At 35.9% G+C, this 24,248-nt stretch overlaps 1 protein-coding gene across 1 annotated transcript; it reads left to right on the forward strand.

Moving 5' to 3' along the window:
• The first annotated feature begins 288 nt into the window (after nucleotides 1–288).
• hnf1b.L (HNF1 homeobox B L homeolog) lies at nucleotides 289–24,248 on the forward strand. The gene is made up of 9 exons (NM_001089811.1): nucleotides 289–757; nucleotides 8,240–8,439; nucleotides 8,946–9,210; nucleotides 9,810–10,054; nucleotides 18,203–18,363; nucleotides 19,935–20,076; nucleotides 20,462–20,653; nucleotides 21,562–21,680; nucleotides 23,817–24,248. The coding sequence occupies exons 1-9, from the start codon at nucleotides 417–419 to the stop codon at nucleotides 23,835–23,837; spliced, it is 1,686 nt and encodes a 561-aa protein (NP_001083280.1). The 5' UTR covers nucleotides 289–416; the 3' UTR covers nucleotides 23,838–24,248.

Raw genomic sequence — 24,248 nt, forward strand, 5'->3', positions numbered from 1 at the left:
ATGTGTGTTTGAATGCGTTTGCATGTGTGAGAGTTTTAATGATTTTCGTTCTCCCTCTGTCTCAGTCTCTCTCTATTTTAATTGCACTTCATAGCTTCTAGGTCCAAAGTTCACTTGAAGTTTGGCCGATAAAAAAAACCCAATAAAATACTTTGTAGTGGCAGCACAAGCAGGGAGAATGGAGCCCAGCCTCCTCCTTTCATTGCATCCTGTATGTTGTGTTAGCCTTCCCACTGATTTGCATGAGTTATATTGCCCATTGAAGGAGATCATGGCCAGTTAGACTGAGCAGACTCTCTGCAGGGAGATTCTCTGTAAGCGCTAGAGGGACAGGTGCTCTGGGACAAGGGGATTCCAGATCCCTTGATTTTTTGTTTTACTCCCCTATCCCTTTTCCTTCTTTTCTTCCTTCTAAAATGGTGTCCAAGCTATCGCCTTTGCAGCAGGAACTCCTCAATGCTCTCCTGAACTCTGGAGTAACCAAAGAGGATTTGATCCAGGCCTTGGAAGATATGATCCCCAGCCCAAGCTTTGGGGTAAAGCTGGAGAACTTGCACATGTCCCCGGAACATGAGGTTGACAGTAAGCCCGTATTCCACACTCTTACTAATGGCCACCACCACAAGGGCAAACTCTCCGGGGATGAGGGCTCAGAGGATGGAGACGACTTTGATACCCCTCCAATCCTTAAAGAACTGCAGTCCCTTAATACGGAGGAGGCAGCTGAGCAAAGGGCAGAAGTGGACAGGATGCTAAGGTAAGAGCCAAGCGCCAGCCGTCTAATTTATTAATCATATTTACCATTTCTAAACCAGAATTCGTTTCACAGGACAGTATTGTCTCTAGCAATATAGCTGCACGATTTACTCCTGCTATTAAAGATTATAGTAACACCACAGCATCAATTTTCAATGTTTATTTCTTTAGAAATACTATTTAAAACCAAAATCCTCATGATCACAGGGCTAGTAGGGAAATTGTTATTTTAATCGTGTTTAGAATATTGGCCAAAATGCCCAACTGCAAAAACATCCATTGTATGGAAATGCTTATCGAGAAACGTGAAATGTAACGTGGCGTTCGATAAACACAAATTTCCCACGGACAAACAGATCTTTAAAGTTAGAAATCAATTTTAAAATGTATCAGCATCTCCCTAATTCTTGGAAAAAGTTTTAGGTGTTGGTACCACATCACTGTCACAAGTAAAAGGCAACCGCCAACTCTCCTAATCTGACAGCCTAGTTACTAATTATCCAAATAGTTTATAATTCCTTCTCTTGAGCAAAATATCAACGAAATGCAACCATGTTATTTATTATTAACCACTGGAAGTAACTTAAAATGCTAATACTATATCGGCAGTCCTGATTAAGTTGTGCAGTTTTCCAGAGGTAAGCTAACTTCGCTCCCATGGGCTTTGCAACTAAATAAAAGTGTAATTTACCTTTTTGGCATTATTTCCTAAAGATAGTGTATGCGTAATCATAAACATGCCTTTTGTGAATTGTACGTTATTTATTATAAATTAAAAAGGAAATGTAAATTTCCATTTTTGTTAAAAATAGCAGAATTAAAAAATGAATTCAAACAAACACCAGAAATGCTGTGCCTGCTAGGGTGGTGCGAAGGCCTAGGCAATTTCTAAAATCTTTTAAATGTATATTTCGTTGTACTGTAAATTATTAAAGAAATATAAATAATATACATTATACAGTAATGTAAATGTAATATTAATGCACTTATTTACTATTATCTGTATGAAATTACTTTTTATTTATTAAATTAAAGTAAAACATAAATGCAACACGTTAGCCTCTAAATTGTAACTGTTTTTAGTATACGGTTGTTTATCCGTGGTGTATCAGTAGGTATCCATAGGTGTAATGTAAAGCAATTTGTGCAGGTTATTTTGCTGGGGAGAATAAACTATAAACTGAAGCACGTGGTGTCCGGTTGTTATTAATTTATTTCTATAAATCATCAACAGAAAGATACACAAAGGATTGGGGTTTGGTTGATTAGAAACGCGGGCTATTCATTGGCAAGTACTAGAAGGGAAAGCTCTTGGGGCAGACTGACAGCAGCAACATTGTACACGATTTATTGGCCTTTGCTCGTTCGTTTTTATTCCGACTCTTACGAACAAGGTATCTTTTTTTTAAAGTGGGTATTTTTTTTTTTGGAGCTTTTACATATTATCTTCATATCTGTTGAATGTTACTTAATGGTGACTGCAGGTATTTAGCAGAGTGGGGATTAAATTTCTTTAAGTCGGTGCTTGTATGGAGGGATTGTTTGTTGCAAGGATATTCGACTAGACTGCGATAAAATGGGGCAGACAAATTGCTCATTTGCTTATTCGCCAACACTGGTTGATACATAAGGGAAACAAAGGAATAAAAATCAGTTCTTTCCTCATTTGTTTGGCCTTGAGCCTTGAATGTGGCCAAATACAGACGGCACAGCTCGGGGTCATATACATTAGTCATATATATAGTTTTATGTATTTAAAGACGACGTGGGAAACGAGGTAACGATCGACTGATTTATTATTCTGATCGCTGGTAGTTACAGGAATTGAAAATCAGCATGGGCCACCTGTAGCCAGTCCTCTAGAGATTGCTACGTGCCGACGTGTCATCTCACAGTCAGTGGCACGATGATAGTTGTAGTTCAACTGCAGGACGAACACGGTTGATTTAGAGGAAAACCATTGAAGAAAAATTCTTTATGTTTTGTTGTTTCGGTCAGTTTAACCCCTGTAGTAACGCCTGCACCCCCGACAGTAAAGTTCTGCTACAGCTGCTTCTCCTTTATGTCCTTTGTCCGCTACTGTGATATAAGCGAGAGCCAGAGAAGTCTACTGTTTTATCCCGCACAGGTAAGTGCTCAGGCCTTCGCGCTCTGTTTTGATTGTTAGCGACTGTTTGCAGAGCGTTTTCCTGGCAGCTCAGAAAGAATTCATATTGTATATTTTGGAGGTGGGTGTGTATGTGTGCCAGCTGCCAGTGTGTGATTTGGCCATATGCTCACCTTTCTACACACTCACCTTAGATCTCTAAACTCCTGCCTGTTCCCACTTACAATCTCAACAAATAATACATTGACTGCACAGAAATACTTCCTGCACAGTCAGTCTGATTCATTTCTAGGATTATATAAATCAAAAAGGAGTGTGTATATGGTATTCGTGCATTCTTCGATATCTACCCATTGCTCAGCTGGAAAAGGAAGGAACATATTTTTAAAACTGAAACCCTCTTGTCCCCCCATAATATGATTATTCTTGGATTATTATCCTCCATCTATATCACTCTGCTGTAAAGGCGCCTGTTGGGATATTGGATACTGCTACATAAAGTCTCTTTACTAGGCCCTCATGATAAAATAATGGCCCCAGTATTTAGAAAAACTGATTTAGCATATGTGGTTCAGTAATTAGTTCTACTGACTTATACCATTGGAGTCCTGAGTTTGATCTCAACCTGGGTGTAATCTACTTGGAATTTGCATGTTTCACCTGTATATGTATGGATTTCCTATGAAAACTTACAGGCAGGTAAACATTCACTTAATGGCTGACAGGGAGAAATGTTGTCCGCAATAAAACTGCACAACTGCAGGCAGCAAATCTCACAAAAAAATGCTTCTCCACTAGCAATAATTGAAATCACCAGTAGTAAAACATACGTGTCACTTTAGGGCAGAGACACATGCTCAGATTTGGGGAAATTAGTCGCCCAGTGACAAATCTCCTCTTCTTTGGGGCGACTAATCTCCCCAAACTGCCTCCCGCCGGCTAGAATGTAAATTGGCACTTGGAACGCTTCATTTTCGAATCGCCTGAAGTTGCCTTGCGAGGAAACTTCGGGTGACTTCACGTCACTTTGTTTTTACCACCAGCAATTTCAATTATTGCCAGTGGAGAAGCATTTTCAGGAGATTTGTAGCCTGCAGTCGTGCAGTTTTATCGCAGGTGACTAATATCCCAATCCGCCATTACTCTAAGTTTGTGTGATAGGAACCTCACATTGTAAGCACCCCTGGGACAGGGTTAGATAGGAAAGATCTATCTCTGTAAAGTTCCCAGTAACATGTTGGTGCTACATTAATAAAAGAATGATATTAATGACAGATTTTACGTTTTAATTATTAGCACCAGGAATTTGCTTTACTCAGTTTTTGGTGAACTACCCCAAATTCTACAAAAAGGAGTCCTCTATACAGTATGTATTGTTCAGAAGTAACGCATCTAAGTAGGAGATAATTGTATTGTTGGTATGCTGAATTATTATACACTTGTCAAAACGTATGTATAAAATGTATTTAGTAGTTTAAAACATATTGCCCAACTTTTCATCAATTTAGAATGTATTTCATTGGTGGAGAAGCTAGGGTCACTCTGTTTTATGAAGCTGTGCAGCCCAGCCTAAAGTTACCAGAGCAGGTGGAGGTCCTGCTGGAGATGTTCATCTCTTTGAAATCCCAACATTGAACTATTTTAATTAAAACAGGCGGAACATTTCCCAAATCGGCATTAAAATTCATAGATTAAAACTCAACTTTCAAGTTTCTAACTATTGCTGACTGAAATTATTTGCCAAATTTCACCATAAAATTTATACCTTTTGGTGCCTATGGAAAATTTTCGGCAAAGTGAAACTGGTCAGATTCACCCATCACTATACAGGTATGGGACCTGTTATCCAGAATGCTTGGGACCTGGGGTTTTCCGGATAATGGATCTTTCCGTAATTTGGGTCTTCATTCCTTAAGTCTACTAGAAAATAATTTAAACATTAAATAAACCCAATAGGCTGGTTTTGCTTCCAATAAGGATTAATTATATCTTAGTTGGGATCAAGTACAAGCTACTGTTTTATTATCACAGAGAAAAAGGAAATCATTTTTAAAAATTTGGATTATTTGGATAAAATGGAGTCTGTGGGAGACAGCCATTCCGTAATTCGGAGCTTTCTGGATATCGGGTTTCCAGATAAGGGATCCTATACCTGTACAACATTCAGGCTCATTTACACAAAGTAACAGTTTTCTTTCTAAACTGTTTAAATAAGGAAAACTATAATGCATACGGCTGCCACTTGCCCCTGTTTGTTTCATTAGACTATATTCGGAGTAGAATATACAGTATTAATAATTCAAGTGATAATTCCTTATGAAACATATATCCCAAAAGCCAGGTAGCATGTGCATTCATGAAAAGACTGGAGGGAATTCTCTCTTCTTTCATGATAAATGAACTGCACTCTTGCAGTTTAGTACCTATGTTTGTACATCAGCCCTTTGTCTACTGCCACACTTGTGTGCAGTTGTGAAACATTCACAGTCATACCCACTATTACATACTGGAAGAATTGCCTCAAAATAGATTTGGCTAATTAATATTATCATCGTTTCTTGCAAGCTGTCTTAAGTTTTTGTTTGTTTAGCAACTCCATTCATATTTACTTATGCTGAGTGAGTGGTGTTAGTAATGTGTTAGGAAAATCTAAAACTGGAATTTTACTTTTGTGGTCATAAAAAGCTTTCTGTTTTTCTCTGTGTGGATATTAGTGAGAGAGTCACTAAGTTAAATAGCATTTGCATTTCTGTTCATGGCTACAGTGCCATTTACCAGCAGCTAAATGATGTGTGCTCTTTTTTGTGAACATACAAGTTTATTTTTCTATATCTTTGTGTTATTTCATCTGCTTGTTGGGGTACAGCACAGTGCTTGGCAATCATGTGACATCTAGCTACTAGTCACCAATCAAAAACTACAACAGCCTTATGTTCTTGCTTTAATGTTGCCTTTAGTCCCACTTGAAATTGTCAGCTGAGGTTTCTAGGGAGGGCACATGTGTGTTGTAGTCCTCCATAGCAGTGACATTCAGCTGAGAATTTAGAAAGATGAAGAATAGTAAGAAAAAGAAAACAAGAAGCACAAAAATACAGAAAAATAATCTTGTAAAAAATAAATTTATATGACCAAGTGTTAATATAAGGTTAAAATTATTTAAATTTTTAAATAAATATTTAAATAATTATCCTGTTCTAGATAGAACAATACGTTTGTCGTGTAGCTTTTCATAAGATGCATTTATGATATTTTGCTGAATGCAAAGAATATGGCCATTAACAAAATACATTCCAAAAGGATGCACATAATAATAAAATAATTATAATCCACATTTGTGAAAATGCCAAAATATTCAGAATACATTTCCCCTTAGTTTTTAGGCACTCAAGGTTTATCATTTTTTTCCTTTTTCTTCCTTTTTTTGGGCATATATTTTGTCACTTACTAAAAAATGTAGGAATATCCAAAAACTCCAAAGGAAAAAAAATGCTGGCACTGAAGTGAAAATGGTAATGAAGGTCAGCATTTTGGCTCAACACTCTATATCTCCTATATTATATTTATATAATATTTTCTAACTGTAGGCAATTAGATAATAAGCCTTATTAATATTCTATATTATTCTAGTGGAGTTATGATAGTGTAAATACAAATTATATTAATGTATTTACCCAAATGCAAAAACACATCTTTAAAATAATACATACTCTTTAATCATAATTTCCCCCTATAGAGTATGGATGGTTAAACACAAAGGCAGAATGTCACAAAGTACAGGACATTTGCTGTACTTGCATTAAATATCCAGCAACAACCAGTCTGGTCAGGATGCTGTGAATATGAGCTTTGCTATTACCGTTCATGCTTCAGGATCTTAATGTACCAAGCACTCCATTGTTAGTGGGAAATGCTGGAATGGATCTGTGTGGCCACACACCACAGATCCATTACTAAGTCTAGTCACCTCTTATTAAGCTTGTTAACTTTCTTTATAGTTTATGGAACATATAAAGCAAAACAATGCAATCAAAATACAAACAATTTTATTATTCCTGTGGGCGTTTATCCAGAATTGCTGCATGCCATTCCTGCTTTGTGTGTGTTGGTCTGTTTATATTTATTAAATCTTGATTCGATTTTAGTTGATTGCAACAATTTTAAAGGATTGATCACATTTAAAGTAACTTCTACTGTGCCATAGAATATAATGTCCTATTACTTATCATTCTACAAAGGCCCTCTCCTATTCAACTGTAAGTCTTTTATTCTAAAGCCTGGTTAGTAAGGCAAATTGAACCCCAGCAACCAGTTAGCTGCAGGAATTACAAACTTGAGATCTCCTGAAGAAAAGCTAATGAAGATCAGTTGCAAATTGTCTCGGAATTTTTGTCTATATCATAAAAGTTGTAGACAAAAAAAAGTTAAAAATTGTGATAAACGTTAATTTAAATGTGGAAGACACCTGGGCGTTTTGTCTAGTTCAGTGTATTTCATGCTACATAGAATGATTCTTCCTACAACAGCTTTGTTCACCTTCTGCAGTGCCATTGAACGTGTGTATAACATTAAAATTAAGTCTTATATTTTCCTATGTACCATAATAAAAAATGTAGAAAAGTCTTTAAACAGTAACACAGCACAGTGGTCCAAGGGAAGAAAACACATTATTTTGTCTAATTCCCATGGGCAAAATGCCTGTATACACACATGTGCAATACACACCATACACAAAACAAGGACTTAAAGCTAAATCACTAGAACACCTAATAAACAAAATTATTAAATCTGGAATCAGTGATCACTAACTGTGAAACCCTTTGGTATCAATTAAATCAGTTTATGTGCATCATTTACCAAGTGTGGTCTATGCAGAGCTATAAACACATAATATAGCATTGAACTTAAACCAGTATTTTTTTCATACAGGGTATGCACTGTGATTATTGTTAACATTACATTTTTCTATAGTGCCACTGTATCTTTTGTATGCTAAATTTGAGTGTGCTGCTTAGTTTTGATTAGCAGGAGAGGCTTCATTTTTGTCATGTTCTTAGATGGATCACAGAACATGATATTTTTCCCTTTTTGCTGGGCCTATGGGAAAATTCAGATGTAAATATGCATAGAGGGTTGTGTTAGTGGGTCAAAGGATAAAAGCTGCAAGATGACCATTGCAAATCTTTAAGTTTGTCCATATTCTTTCTCTATGCAGAATAACAGTATACAATTGATTTGATTTGAAGTCTCTTAAAGGAGCTTTTGCTGAGGCAAATATAGTTGAACATAAAGGTCTCAATGACTCTTTGTGATAATGTATATTTGCTTTCAATATCACTATTTTGTGGCAACATAGCAATATTTGTGTTTTGTTCACAGCGAGGATTCATGGAGGGCTGCAAAAATGATAAAGGGTTACATGCAACAACACAACATTCCTCAGAGAGAAGTGGTGGATATCACTGGCTTAAACCAGTCCCATCTCTCCCAACACTTAAACAAAGGAACACCAATGAAGACCCAAAAACGTGCTGCATTGTACACTTGGTATGTGAGGAAACAAAGGGAGATATTAAGACGTAAGTATTCTTGTGTGTATTGAGTGTGTATGTAAGCAGTGAATTTAAAAAAATGTCTTCTTGGGGGAAAGTCCTAATGGAAGATAGGTCTATGGTTGGATGTTCAGCCTAGACAACATTTACAGAAAATTTTCTTAGGCAAGGGTAGTCCGTGAATGTCTCTATGATAGCTGACATGTTTTGTAGAGTTTCTTTTGCATTTAGTGCAAGAGTGGGAGAGACAGATGAGTAAAGAATAAGAGCACAGAGGTAGGTCAGAAAATCAGGAGGTGGTAAAATATATATTGTGAGTGTGAAATATAAAATTAGCAAACAGCCTGTGTTCTTTGTATTTTTTATGCTTTCATTATAATTTATATTAAATCTGATCTAAATAAATGGCATTATTGCTTCCCTTTAACTTTCCCTCTTCAGTATATTTATTCTTTTAATTCTGCACCTCCAAAATGAATTGACTTAGTGGCTATTGATATAGGACCAATCGAATCTTCTTTCTTTCTTTTCAGAATTCAACCAGACAGTCCAGGGTTCTGAAAATATCACAGACAAAAGCAGTCAGGATCAGCTGCTGTTTCTCTTTCCAGAGTTTAATCAGCAAAATCAAGTTCAAGGACAGCCTGATGATACCTGCTCAGAGCCTTCCAACAAGAAGATGAGACGAAATCGTTTCAAATGGGGGCCTGCATCACAGCATATTCTTTATCAAGCCTATGAAAGGCAAAAGAATCCCAGCAAAGAAGAAAGAGAAGCTTTAGTGGAAGAATGTAACAGGTAAAATCGAGTCTAGGTTTTTCTAAATTAATGACAATATGATACTATATGCAAAGTGCATAATCCATGGCAGTAAATAGTTACTAAAGAAAGCTTTAGGGAAAATGTATTTTCACTGTACTATCTATTCAACTTCTTAGTTATTATATCTCATAACAAGAATCAGCAAGGAGACCAGAGCATCTTTTTTCTAATCAGCTGCTGAAAAATAGTAAAACATATTTCAACATGTTACATGCTACAGAAGACTGAACACAAAATAGGTAATTTACAAGTGGATAGAAACTATACAGGGAATTGTATTGTGACAAAATGCAGGGGTTAACCTAAAGTTATTTTGTGTTATAGTGAAATGAACACACAAATTACAGTTTGGTTAGTATCCTGTTGGCTATAATGAAAAATGATCTGCAAAGTTCCATTTTTTCCCCATAGACTTCAATAGTTTTCATGTGATAAACCGTGAGATAATTTTCTCAGAATTGAATCACATCTCAAATTGAATCTTGTCCATGACTTTTCACATCATAAACCCTTTTCTCTTTGAACTGAATCTGGCCCTATGTCTTTTATGGCTCTAATAACCTGCTTACTTGCAGAGCGGAATGTCTTCAGCGTGGTGTATCTCCATCTAAAGCTCATGGCCTTGGATCAAATTTGGTAACAGAAGTCCGTGTTTATAACTGGTTTGCAAACAGAAGGAAAGAAGAGGCTTTTCGACAAAAACTGGCTATGGATGCCTATAGTACTGGCCCATCACACCCCCACAACTTGAATTCTCTACTATCACATGGATCACCACACCATACACAACCAAGCACTTCTCCACCAAGTAAACTGCAAGGTAAGCATACACTGTTCATTGCTACATAGATTGATTAATTACAAGGTTCTTTTTTGTATTTAGTACTGAAATATCCTTGGATAAAATGAACTCACATTAAATACAAGGAAAATTGGTAAAAGCAAAGATTCCTACATGGGTGGGCAATTGCAATAAAATCGGTATTCTTGCATAGCCAGCACACATTGCTGGGCATTATGGTACCTGATCTGTTTTGTGTTTAGTACTAAAAACTACAAAAAAAAAGTACTAAAAGTGGATTACTGTAGGCAAAGGAAAGGGCAGAACTTAAGCCAGAATAAGCGAAAGTGGGTATGTATGTAAACCCCAATAAAACCCCAAACCCTTAGCCTTACTTTTACTTATTGTAAAGTGAAATTAAATACACCCTAATGCATGTTTCATGTGAGTAAATGCTGTGTAAATGGCATTTTTTGGCATCTTAATGTAGTAAATGAGTACTCTCAGCACGTTGCACTAAAAATCTTTTGTAATTTTTGTGTACAGTATTATTCCATACTTGATCCTGCAGTTATGTTGATTAAGTGGATGATCTATAAACAATGTGGCTTGGGTAGTATATATTTTTCTACTGTTAAAGCTAATAAACCTTCTTACACCTCGGAATGGTAATAAACATGCCCCAGTGCTTATTTAGGGAAAATGTGTTGTTCATTTGTTGATATGCAACCAGGTGATAGGATTCATGTCTACGGGAAGTCGAAAAAAAAAGACATGGGTAGAATATTGTGGACAATAAGACAGTAGAAGATAAACAGTGAAAGGCCAAAGAGAGAAGCAGGGCAAGAGGCATTGTATGATAAAAAGTCCCATTGTCCATTTACCTATAATCTACACACCAGCCAACTCAAGAGGCAAACAAAAGAAAGCAGACTCTTACAAGCACAAAGGTCACAACAGGGTCAGATCTGGGTCAAAAGCTCTTATCTTTCATTCTGAATTAGCTCTTCTGATGAACTGCTCCCTTTTACTTGAAGAGGTTTGAGTGCCTTGCCAATAGGGGATCATAGGCTGTGGGACCAGTTATAGACCAGTACAGGTCTATATAGGAAAGCCTGAGCTAAAACAAGGAGTGGAAAAAAAGGAAATCAGACCCTATAACTTCTGGGGGCACAGAAGTAGAAAGTAAAAAGTAATCTTTCCAAAAATATGAGCCTGCTTGCATCAGAAACCTCACACATGCACCAGTTTGGCCTAAGGCTGATATTAAAAAAAAAGTCCCATTACTTTACTACTCTTTTTTGAGGAACAGTAATGGACCCAAAACTCAGGAACCGTCAAAGAACATCCAGGGTATGGCACGTATGAGTAACTGACCCATAATAATGCAGACAGATACATTTTCAGTTATTTTAATGAGCTGTAGTCACAGTATTTCCCATTGTGGACAAAGAAAATTATCCATGACAATTCTGTATGTTTTGTCACAGCTGTTTTTCTGTAGAAATACAATAAGACGAAAGTCTTAAATTACCAAGGTGACCGACCAAATCTACTTTACAAACTTTAATCACACAATATTAGTCACATACTGTTTGTTAGGAGTGTGAACCTGGCCTTCACATATTTGAATTTATGATGAGTAGATATAAATGCTATCTATATGTTAGCATCATTTTTCAAAGAACAAATTACTTTTATCTGCAGCTCTCTGACACCAGTGTTACTGTAAGGCGGGCATGAATGGTTTATGACCCTGTGGAATATTAAAAAATATTGTCACCCTCAGCCATCTGGTGCAGAGCAAATAGCAATGCATTCCTGTGCATGACTCAGTCATACCTTCATTACTTTATTGTATATTGTGCTTTCCTGTATAGATCATAAGCAGAGGTAAGGTGTCCTCTTTTATTTTCTCTTTCTTAGCTTATTCACAGATCTGCCTTACTGATGTTGAAGTGGTATGCCAACTGAAATGTACCAAACACACTTCAAATACACGCAGATAAAATATCAATATCATAGGCAAATTATCTGTTTCCAATCCATGTCCCAAGTCCATGATGCTTGTGTTGTGTGATGTAAAGGATAACTTGCCTAATGATAGAAAGCATACCTCCAGCTGTCCCTGTTTTTTTGGGGACAGTCCAGATTTTGACAGCTCAACCCCCAGTCCCAGATTGATACTGAAATGTCCCGAATTTCTCTTTGATCTCCTGCACTGAACAGCCAGAAAAAGATACAACGTTTCTAACTTAATCGGCTTTTGCCAGAGAGCCCAGAATATGTGGCAGGTGCACTTATAGATACTTTTGTAAAAATTTAAGATAAGCAAAGAAGCAATTGTATTTATTTAAGATAAGCAGGTCTCTTGGGGAAACTGACCTGCAGCTTTGAGGGCAATTGACAGTCATTAGCAAAACTGTAATAACACAAAAAATCCACAGAAATGTGTTCAAACTTTCATAATCTGCCAAATTTTGTAAAATGAACATGGTAATTTGGGTGGGGGGCTTTTTGTCCTCTTTCTATTTTAGAAATTGTTGTGAGATATATATATATATATATATATATATATACACATGCCATTATGATAATTATGCACAGTAATCTTCTTATAAAATACTACACATCTTCCTACCAGCAACCTATGGACCAAGGCTATCACTGAAAGTATTGAAGCTCTTTTTTGATAGTTGGCACAAATATTGTGTAATTCCTAATTGTTCTGAGTAACAATATTTCAGATATTCTGATTCGCAAGCTCCTTATGCATGACTGGTATATTTTATAATTTACATTCAGGATTATGTGTCACAGGGTATTCAGTTGCTAGACTACTGTTCATTGCTGTGATCTGTACTGTAGAGGTATAGAGTGACCAAAATGTGACCCTTATCCAAGAATGTGGCACATAATAGGATGGCAGAGGAGAACTTTGTCTCTCTATCACAGACAGATTGCTTACAAGGTACCCCAGAAGCTCACTGTTAGCAAAGTCAGCTGTTTTCAGTGTTTCTCTCTGACTTTGCAATAATACATCAGCATGCAGCCTAGTGTTGTCATGACATTGTCTCCCTTATGCATGCCTAATTGACAATTAAACTGAGACTTTGGACAAGCCTTGTAGCCTTTGATGTGCTCTCATCCTTCCAGTGCGTACTCAGTCACACCATGACACCTTTTGTTTTTTTCAACTAGGGGACTGCAATCACTGTACCAGTATTCATTTATCTTTACTAAGAAGGCCTTTAAGCCTTGGCCTTTATTTTACTAGCACTAGACTGGGACAGCAGGAGCTGTCCCGAGATATAGGCCTATTCTGTTACTCCCTTTCAGCAGAGAGGAGTGATGGTTACCTCTAAGATCCACTTTCTGAATTGGAGAAAGGACTCTCAAAAGGTCAGGAAGGGTCAGTGTAAAAATTGATTGAATTTAGTGGAGACTGGTGTTCATATTGATTAGATTCCAGAGAAGAAGGAAATTGGCACAATATATCTGGATATCTAACCTTGGAGCTTAAAGGGACAATAATGCTAAAATGACAAATTGCTGGTTTTTGAAAGAGACCATTGTAACATTCACAGGTAAATGTGTAAACATTCCCATGGCATGCTAGGTCTTTAGCGAATTCCTCACTTTTGAGTTGAGGCTACTTTTGAGAAATTAGCCTTTGCATTCATCATTCCTTAGTCTGGAGCCAGGATGGGCAACCTGCAGCTCTCAAGATGTTGCTCAATTACAACTCCCACTATCTTTGTACAGCCTTTGGTTAAGCCCCTGTTTCTTGACCATTGTAACATTCACAGGCAAATGTGTAAATATTCCCATGGCATGCTAGGTTTTTAGCAGATTACTCACTTTTGAATTAACTGGAAGAAGATGTTAGCCTTTGCATTCTCATTACTTAGTCTGGAGCCACTATCCTTGTACAGCCTTTGGTTAAACCCTTGTTGTCTTAATCATATTTTTGAGAATTTTAGGAGTTGTAGTCCAACAACATCTGGGGGACCCAATGTTACAAAACAAAGGAATAATCATATGTTTTCATTTGGTATTATTTATCTGCCAAAGAATTAGCTTGCATGTTCATTATTATAACTAGTACTGGCTACATATTGATTTGATTGTGTAGCTTATGGGTTACAAATTCAATTCTCATAGAAACAGAGAAGAGAGGTGCTCCCCCTCACTTCAGAATTTCTTATGCACCAATAGGATCAACTGAGATCCACTGGAATCACACTTAGTTAAACTTTCCCCTGCGACACACACAGAGTAAAGGCAAGTTCAACTGGTTGAATTTTCAAACTATACTTTTCTGTTTACAGCAGACTAAATGCATTTCCTTGGTTTCTCATACTGATTGACGGCAATAGTAAAGAATGAAACCAGTTTCTCCCACACTGAAATCTTAGAACAAAATCATTTCTTTAATTAAAGAAAGAAATTCCATAAAATAAATATTATGCAAGTTTTGAGACTGGGAAACTGTGACCAAGTTCATGTTTTGAAGATACATAACCACCATTCTGTTTATAGAAACAAATGATTATATGTAACCTTCAAATTGACATTAAAAAAGGTCAGGTGGTTCAAAATATGTGAAAATTACAATGCCAGAAACACCAGCTCTACTATTAAATTATTGTCAATGTTCTGTGGAAATTAACACATAGTTTTTCACAAATGCAATTCAGGATCAAGATGCATAAATACGAACTAGATACATAAATAGTTGTATACAATATTAAATAGTTATTTTATAAAATACAACTTCAAGCATCAAAAATTAGATTTGTAATTTTTTTAAATAAGGGATATACAGACATAGCACTAACACCGTAGAATATGCAGTGTTTTGGGTTATACAGAACATCTCATGCATCTCATATTTAGGTGCAAGTTTCTAATTTACTAAATGAGAAGGCCTACAGACTGTAATTTTTAAATATATTTTGATCAGGTATATATGCTTCATGGTATTATTATTGACAATGTGAGGTTAATATATGCCTTTATTATCCATTTTTGCTAGAAATTTGTGTCCTTCCATTAAAATATGAAATTTCAAAATTTCTGACTAATTGGTTTTTCCCTAAACAGTTACTTTGGGAAATTATATATTGCATATTAATCTTAATAAAATACTGTTAGTTGACATTATCGGTAACCTTGAAATGCATTATATTCATTCAGAGCTACAAAATGGTTACCATTGACCAGTAACCATTTTTTTGTGTTCATTCCACTGCATTGATGTGTCAGTATTTTCTGGTCTTGAAAAGATTTTCTACTTTTATTGGGGCAATAAGAGCTTTGTAACCATTGCAGAATGGGTTGGGCTGGTTGCAATAAACAAGTTTATTATGGGCATAAAAGCTACACCTTATAACTTTATTGACATCAACTGCTTTCAGTTGCATGCTGGGATCTGAACACGAGGACAGACAATAATGACCAAAACAACAAATGCAATGGAAAGGTATTGCTATTTAGCTAGTAGGAACTGTTTAGTTAGTAAAAGGACCAAATGCATATTTCTAGAATTCAAAACTGTGGGGGCAAAAAAGTTCTGGCAAAAAATAATACTATTTATTTTTACCAGACACTAGTAATTAAAGGAAGTTACATTATTGATTCTGAATCAGATGTTGGTTTGCAGTGCTGAATGAATTTGCAGTCATGTATAAATAAAAAGATTAACAAAATACTGGTTTGCCATAGTATGCAGTATGGCTCCAGGGCAGTGCTGCTGAATTTATTCCTTTCGTTGATTATCTCAAATACCAAATTAAGATAGGGAAGATTATATAACAGAGATTATATAAAAGTATATGGTGCTTTTTGGTAAGGTAGATACTGAAGACAACTCTGCCAGAACCACTTGGAGTTGGTAACAGGATGGTAACATGGTTTGTTTAATGCTAGTGACAATAACTCTACATATAACATTAGCTTTAAAAAATAGCTTGTAATGTATGGCTAATAATGACTACAATAATCTGAATATCTACTTAAGTGCTACTAGTGTTCAGAGCCAGATGTCTTTATGTAGGGATGGGTCTTTAAAAAACCTGGCTGGGATGAAAGCTAGTTGGAAGAATGCTATGTGGAAAAGAGCCTGCTGGGAAACACAGGGAGCCAATGCTCGAGGCTTTGTATATAAAAAGTGTTACATGGGGATTAAGCTTGTGAGAACAAACCAAAATCTGCATTTCACTAGACTAGTATTTAGTGATGAAAAAGGGATCCAGGGTAAAACATCCTGAATAGAGAGAGATTCCTATGGTATGCTAATATGTGACATTTCCCAATTTACTCACTTCTATGTTAATTAAGTCTGTTATATTGCAAGGATCCTTGGCTACTTTCTTGAACATTAAAATATCAGACAGAAATACAGATATGGGTCTTACACGTTTCTTACAAGTTTGAGGACAACATAAAAAAATTTAAAGTGGCAGTGACTGGATTAACTCTGGCCTTTGATATGTAAATACAGAATCATTATTTATTAAATCATTATTTATCACATACATTTACACATTGTATAAATGTATGTAATGTAACAATAGTATACTGATAGACCAGTTTGCTTCTCTATTATATAGTGTTGATGCTGTGTTATTCTGATACAATTTCATTTAATTGCATTAATTGCATTTAAGTGTTTTTATTGAATTCAGGCTATTCCATACACATATTTGTGTAACATCTTTTAATAGCATTTGCCCTCAGATATACTTTGAACTTTCACAACAGTACCTGATCTTGCAGTCAGATGCAAAAACTTAAAAATTGTCATTTAATTATATGGCTACCAAGCATTGCACAGCCAAAGAAAAAAAATAATATAGCAACTGGACATATTGATATTTGTATATAAAACACTAGTTATATTGGGTCTGTCTGCTTATTTTCCTGATCCATTTCAAACTGACTAATGTTTGGAATGCTTTTCTGCAAGAGCTTCCCATGAGATAAAATAGCCAACTACCCATAATTTATGTGACAGAATACTATGCCCTTTATCTCTCCATCTCTTGTTTAAATAATGTTGTAAGGTTTTCTAACCAACCAGAAATTCATCAGCCTATGCATGAGGTTAGAAATACAGCTAGAAGAATGTGTGTGCACCAGTGCTTGGGTTAATTAATGTTTACACTGTTCATAGCTGGGACACTTCCATTGGCGAAAGTCCACTTACCTGTCTGAAGAGCATTCTTTGATAAGCAGTCACGAACAACCCAGGCAGTCTAGTTCTTTCCAGCAATTTAAAGATTAAAAAGGGTCAGATATTTCAATTGAGAGTAAAAGAATCAATAATGTAGAACTCAAATTTTAACATCAAATGAGAGTGGGTTTATTTGCATTATTTTTTCTGCACTATTTGGTTTAAATCAAGCATCAAAAATATGCAAATACAGTTTATACTTATAATGTGAATCGCATTAAATCAATAAATCAAAAAATTATTTAAGAATTACTAAGAGCTAGTCATTCTGGATGAGCAGTAACTTACCCCTCAGCAAAGAGGGGCCACATCTCACCCACATTGCTGGGTAAACCAATCTTTCAGCCTAGTTTACAATCATTTTGTTAAGTAACTTTTGGGAGATGATTTTTTTTGGATACAAATCAAAGAAGGCATTCATGTTTTAGAAACTAGCTTGATACAGTAGAAAAGACTGGCAAGTTCTCACCATACTGCCAGACATTCTGAGAACCTTGGAGACAAGGGGTGGTTGGTGTTTTGATATTACTACTACTATACATAGTTACATACGGATTGCAGTTGGTCACTCCCAAATGAAAATGTCATCTTCAATGCCTATTCTCAGCAGGTGGATGGAACATTGGTAGATGAAGAAATGAGATGGACCAAGTAACCAAATCAATTCAACAATGTTGTTTTGCCTTTAACATAGATGACATTATCATATTGTCTCTCTAGATAGTCCTAATATCAGTCTTTGTTTGGCTGGGGTCCCAGGAGACAGGGTCCCAGGGCCCTCTGTGATGTTGATCAGATCAATTTAGGATGAATTTGCAGTGTCAAATAATGTATTGTTTTAAAAGCACTAGACATGTAAAAAATGTGCAAAGTCTGTTTCCATGTCTATACTGCTTCCCCTGTAAAGGTATATAGCACATCATTTCATAAACACTATGTCATTTTTTCAGGGCTGAGATATAGTCAACAAGGAAACAATGAAGTCACTTCATCATCAACTATCAGTCACCATGGCAACAATGCTATGGTGACCAGCCAATCTATTTTACAGCAAGTTTCTCCAGTGTGCTTGGATCACAGCCACAGCATGCTTTCACCTGATGGCAAACTGGTTAGTACACCTGGCCTATTGTAGCTGCAACTCTGATAAGATAAGCGCATAGCAGGGAAAACAAACAAGATTCTTTTTCCAGTTCCTCACAGGGTCAGCTGTAAACAATGAAGCATTGTAGGGTAGGGGAAAATAGTGAACTCTCTCAGTATAAGCTAAATGCAGTACTCTGACTCACTTTTATTGGTCACACTGTAAAGTTTGGGTTGTCAGCCTTTTCTCTGCCTATTAAATGGGTGGTTCACCCTTAAGTTAACTTTTAGGATGTTATAGAATAGTCAATTCTAAGCAACTTTTCAATTGGTCATTATTATAATTATTTTATTTATAGTTTGGGAATTGTTTGCCTTCTTCTTCTGACTCTTTTCAGCTTTCAAATGCCTGACCCCATCTAAAAAACAAATGCTCTCTAAGGCTACATATTTACTGTTACGTTTTATTACTTATTTTTCTATTCAGGCCCATTCTAATTCATATTCCAGTGTCTTATTCAAATCAATGCATGGTTGCTAGAATAAATTGGACCCTAGCAACCAGATTGCTGAAATTGCAAAATGGAGAGCTGCTGAATAAAAATAACTCAAAAGCCACAAATAAGAAAAAATGAAAACCAATTGTCTCAGAATATCACTCTCTACATCATACTAAACATTAATTTAAAGGTGAACAACCCCTTTAATCAAATATCATGTTAATTTGGAAAGTAGGTGGGATGTTATCTGCCGTGCACATACAATGTACTATATGTAACCAATACGGTATGTTATGTTTCCATTGGTAAATTTTAACAGGGGCTGCCCATAGACCATCCATCAAACTTAAGTTGAGGCTACTTCTGTGCAGTAGTAATCATTAGACAAGCCCAAATTAAATCCATCCACTGTTAAAAATGTGGCGGTTTCGTACAGAAAACATCTAATTTCTTGTCCATTTTTATAGAACAAATTATATAGTATCTTATAATAGTGCTTTTTCATATGGTCTACTTTGGTATTGTTAATAGCTCCAGGGCCCATGTCTTGAACAGCCTATGGCCCAAAGTCTGACCAATTTTAAATTATATATTTTCTTTTATTATTGACCTTATTATACTGGTCTTAGATTGGGGTTCACTCTTTGACTGCATATTATTTTGAAATTTATTTCTGGGTGTAACTGACCATGATGAGATTATCATTTGTTATTCACTTAGAAATAGTGGTGTTCTGGAATCTAATTATATAAATAGGGATAGACAAATAATGTTTTCAGTAGCAATTCAATTAACTTAATAACACTGAAAATGTGAGTAAATGTGTATTGGAGCTGTGTATAACTTCCCATTCACTGGCACATATTGTCTCAGCTTGTGTGCCTTAGTTTATTGCTGTGATAAATTAACTAATCTTTTAACTCCACTAATATTTACTATTGTAGTCCTCTGTTGTAACTACTACAGGTAAACCACATGTATCAATTATAATTGTATGAGTCTTGTTTTCTAGACATTCATAAATGTAAAGTGTCAAAAACTATTTTATTCAGTGTCACAGCAGCTTCATGTAGTTATTTTTCTGCCATATTTATTTTAGATATCTGTTTCTGGAGGAGGATTACCGCCAGTGAGTACGCTGACAAATATTCACAACCTATCCCAGTCTGTTCATCACAATCCACAGCAATCTCAAAACCTTATCATGGCACCAATCTCTGGGGTGATGGCAATCACACAGAGTAAGTTGAATTATTATTTTTTTCTACATTGATTTTGATTTCAGTTAGTAATACATATGAATGTAGAATGCACTTGCATCATTGTGAGCTAACACTGAACTATTGTATAAACAAAAATTGTTATCCAAAAGGGAAGCACCATTTGGTGATTTTGTTTTTTACAATTTTTACTTTAACATTAGTTTAGGGAAATAATTAAGCAATGGCTCATTGGATTTAAAAGTCCTGATACCCAATAAATCTGACTAGCCAAAGAAGATAGCAGTTCCATACTGTAAAGTTTATATATATATTTAGATGTGTTACAAACTGTACCATAGTAAATGTCTTACTTCAGTATAGTTTTGTATACATAATAAATAATGTGCATGATTTTTGTCTTTAGATTTAAACACCTCTCAGGCACAAAGTGTACCTGTTATCAACAGTGTAGCAGGGAGCCTTGCAGCTTTACAGTCTGTACAGTTTTCACAGCAACTACACAGTCCACATCAGCAGCAAATCATGCAACAGTCTCCGGGGCATATGGCACAGCAGCCATTTATGGCGACTGTGACTCAGCTACAGAATTCACACAGTAAGTATTACTCTATAATTATTTGTGTTGTTTTAAGGGGTGCTATAACATTTTATATATTGATCTTTTATGGGGGGGCATAAAATGGGGGGGCATAAAATGGGGGGGCATAAAATGGCGGATATGCTGAATTTTCCCAATTATTTTTTATATGAGACAGACTGGAAACCTTGGTCTCCTCTGGAAACTATAGATATGCATAGAGATTTTGCCTTATTCTTTCTTTGATTTATATATAACATATACCTGTTTAGAAGTGGTACAGGGCTGTGCGGCATAGCTCATAGCTAGTTTCTGGGTCTATAATTTGGGGGATAATAACATGAAATTATATTGTGCCCAGACTGATTAAATTACCTTATATGTGCTGAATGGTATGCACATTTCTGGGTTTCTATTTTTAATTGATATGCTTTTAAATATAATAGTGCCAAAAATGCTATACACAGGGCTGGATTTGCATAGCGGGCTCCCCTAGACCCACTGCTGATTGTCGCCCCTGTCCCCTCCCCTATTCATGCAAATTTTCATCATTGGGACCAGAGAAATGGGTATTGGTGCATGGGAAATTTAAAAAATTATTGTATCTCCTGCAAATCCCCAGTGTTTTTTTAACCAATGTTGGTGTGGTTGGGCCGCATGCCACCCCCTAAAATCCTGCTGCCCTAGGCCCGGGCCTTGGTGGCCTTTCCACAAATCCAGGCCTGGCTATACAAGTAAAGTATAAAGTAATTTGTAAGCAAGGGTTTATCTGTTTTACATTTCTCTCCCATGTGGTTGACACAGGGATTTGAGCTTACAGACACAAGAACATCTATGCATTGTTGATAGATATTTTCATCTGTATCTGTAAATTATAAAAATGTGTTTTGCACTGTCATTAACATTTCATATTATGTGTTGTCTAGTGTATGCGCACAAGCAAGAGCCTCCCCAGTATTCCCACACATCTCGTTTTCCTTCAGCCATGGTTGTCACAGATACTAGCAGCATCAGCACATTATCCAACATGTCTTCCAGTAAACAGGTATGCTTAGTTTTCCTTGTAATATAAGCTTTCTTGTATATACAGTTTATTTGTTATATGGGGCCAAAATATCTGGAGTACTTTATAGAGAGGAACAATCATTTCATAGACAGATGTTTGCATAATCCTATATACAAATATAAGTGCTAAGAATGTATGAGTATTAGTAATTTAAATGTTCTAAGTTCTATAATTAAAAGAAGGCCTGTATACAAGGGTCTATGGGCTTGCTCCAAAACATTTAAATAATATCATGTTTTTAAAGGCAGTGGCACTTCAGGGGCTCTTAAAGTTACCAGAGGCGGCTTTTTGCTGCCCCTGGTAACTGGCCACTCGATGCCGCATAAGGCAAGGTTCTCACCTTGCCTCATGGCAGAAGCGGCTCTGTTTAAAGGGGCAAAAGCACTGAGTTTTACTCTACTGTTGTGTTTCTCAGGACGATATAGGTTTGCATCTAAATGTGAAAATATTAATACTATTTTTAAAAATGAACTTCATTCTTCACTATAACAAGGAGCCCCATAAAACTAACCATGTGTTTAAATAAACAAAATTTATTTTATGAATCCTCCTACTTCCATAATGTACACAGCAGAAATTGCAGTTCTGCATTTTCCCCGCATATCAGTTCTTGTTAGCTTTCCCACTCTTTGTAGCTGGGAGAAAAAACATTTATTTAAACCCACAAATCTTAATCAGTCAGGCAATCAAGCACATCAAGACTCACTGGCATACTATTTCCTTGAGAGGTCTTATCAATCCATCTGCAGGGCACTCAGCCCTAACCAAACCTGATTAATTATTCTATCTTGCCGAAGCACACTTTGATGCTTGTTGAAACAAGCTCTACAAATGCAGGACATAATTGTCTAATCAAAATGCATCATGATGCAACCGACTGAAGTTACAGTCTTGGTAATTACTGTCCCTTTCCTTGGCTAGGTTGCCTTGCCTTCTCAGTGCAGTTTACATGCAAGATACATGATCTAGGCAATTTTAGCCCGCATTGTAAATATAGCATCTCTAGTAAGTTATTGCAATACTAAGGCATCTTATACATTTTAAGTTATATAGAATATTATGAAAGTTAACCTTAAACAAAAAAACTAAAAACAATTAGGCCATATATGGTTTGGTTGGCAGTTTAGCTGTTATAGACAATTGATCTCAATATTTTTACCTTTTTAGCTCTCAAATATTTCTCCTACACATTTGAAAAATAATTGAGATTTATATGTATATAATACACAAAAGCTGTGAATATCTTGTAAATGATATCCTTATAAACGGTGAGTAGTGATGTCATCAGTTATAAACGGTGAGTAGTGATGTAATTTCTGTCACATGACTCACTAAAATTTGTGTATTATAATTAATAAAGTACCCCCAGTTGTAAAATATGAGGATATTATAAGTTACCTCTGAGTTCCATGACCTGTATAAAAACACTCGGCCTTCGGCCTCGTGTTTTTATATGGTCATGAAACTCCTCGGTAACTTATAATATCCTTATATTTTACAAGAGGGGGTACTTTATTCACTATATGATCATGGGGAACTTTGTTTGGTGTAGAGTTGGTAGAGTTTAAAAACTGGACAGCTACCTGTGTAAAAAATTATTATAATTTTGAGAAGCACTTATAGCCATCAGAGACTGTAAATTACAATATACGTACGTGACAAATACAGTCAATAAATATAGGGCATTACCCTTATTGATGCTATTGGCCCTTTAATGACTTTGAGGTCAGTCTGTACTGACTACCATACACAGGATCTTCCTGGCGTCTTCTTATCTTGGTCTAACAATATTTGCTCTCTGGTAAAATGTCTCCAAGGCCACAGCTTGCTTTCTGTGTATATTTGTGTAGTTGCTGCAGAGTTCGAAATGCTGAACGATCTTTACCATACCACTTTTTAAAGTAATAAAAGAAAAAAAATCTTTCAAGGTATTTTATGTCAAACATACATACAGATTACTATTGTAGCTAAATGTCATATAGGACATGTGAAGCGTTTACGGCCTGGTAGTACTGCAATAAAATGTATCTAGCAGTACCATAAACTAATGTTCTCAAATGATGCTGACTTGCCATAACTGATCATATATGCTATTTCCTCTCTTCCCCCTTTCAGTGTCCTTTGCAAGCATGGTGATGAACAATATCCAAGGGTTTCATATTTTTGCATCCTGAAGTCTTCTGCTGCTTGTTGCTGCTGATAGGAATAATAAGAAAAGGCCTTTAATGATGGACCTCTAATGTTGGATATACCACGTGAGCTTCTGTACACTTGCATTGTAGTCCCTTTTGCAGTATTTCCAGGAAGAGCATTCAAGGCCAAATTATTTTCTTTAAACAAACAACTGGGAACAGAACAAATTTTAGTGGGAAACTACAGAGAAGGAAGACTAAAGATAAATGGACAACTAAAAACTGAATGTGGAAAGCTATGCATACATTGAACTGAGCCAATGTAAATATTTTTTTTATTAAGACATGAAAACAAAATATTTCTTTATAAGAAGGTAATTTGTTGAATAATTGTAAAAATGTAAAAAAAAAAAAA

Source organism: Xenopus laevis, chromosome 2L (genome assembly GCF_017654675.1).
Source record: "Xenopus laevis strain J_2021 chromosome 2L, Xenopus_laevis_v10.1, whole genome shotgun sequence".
NCBI classification, from domain to species: Eukaryota; Metazoa; Chordata; class Amphibia; order Anura; family Pipidae; genus Xenopus; species Xenopus laevis.

Bases quoted from the DNA above. Each gene is read 5' to 3' on its own strand.
- hnf1b.L (NM_001089811.1), top strand. From the start codon at position 417: ATGGTGTCCAAGCTATCGCCTTTGCAGCAGGAACTCCTCAATGCTCTC. The intron at 8,440-8,945 runs GTAAGTATTCTT...CTTTCTTTTCAG, and splicing joins ACAAAGGGAGATATTAAGAC to AATTCAACCAGACAGTCCAG. The intron at 21,681-23,816 runs GTATGCTTAGTT...TCCCCCTTTCAG, and splicing joins ACATGTCTTCCAGTAAACAG to TGTCCTTTGCAAGCATGGTG.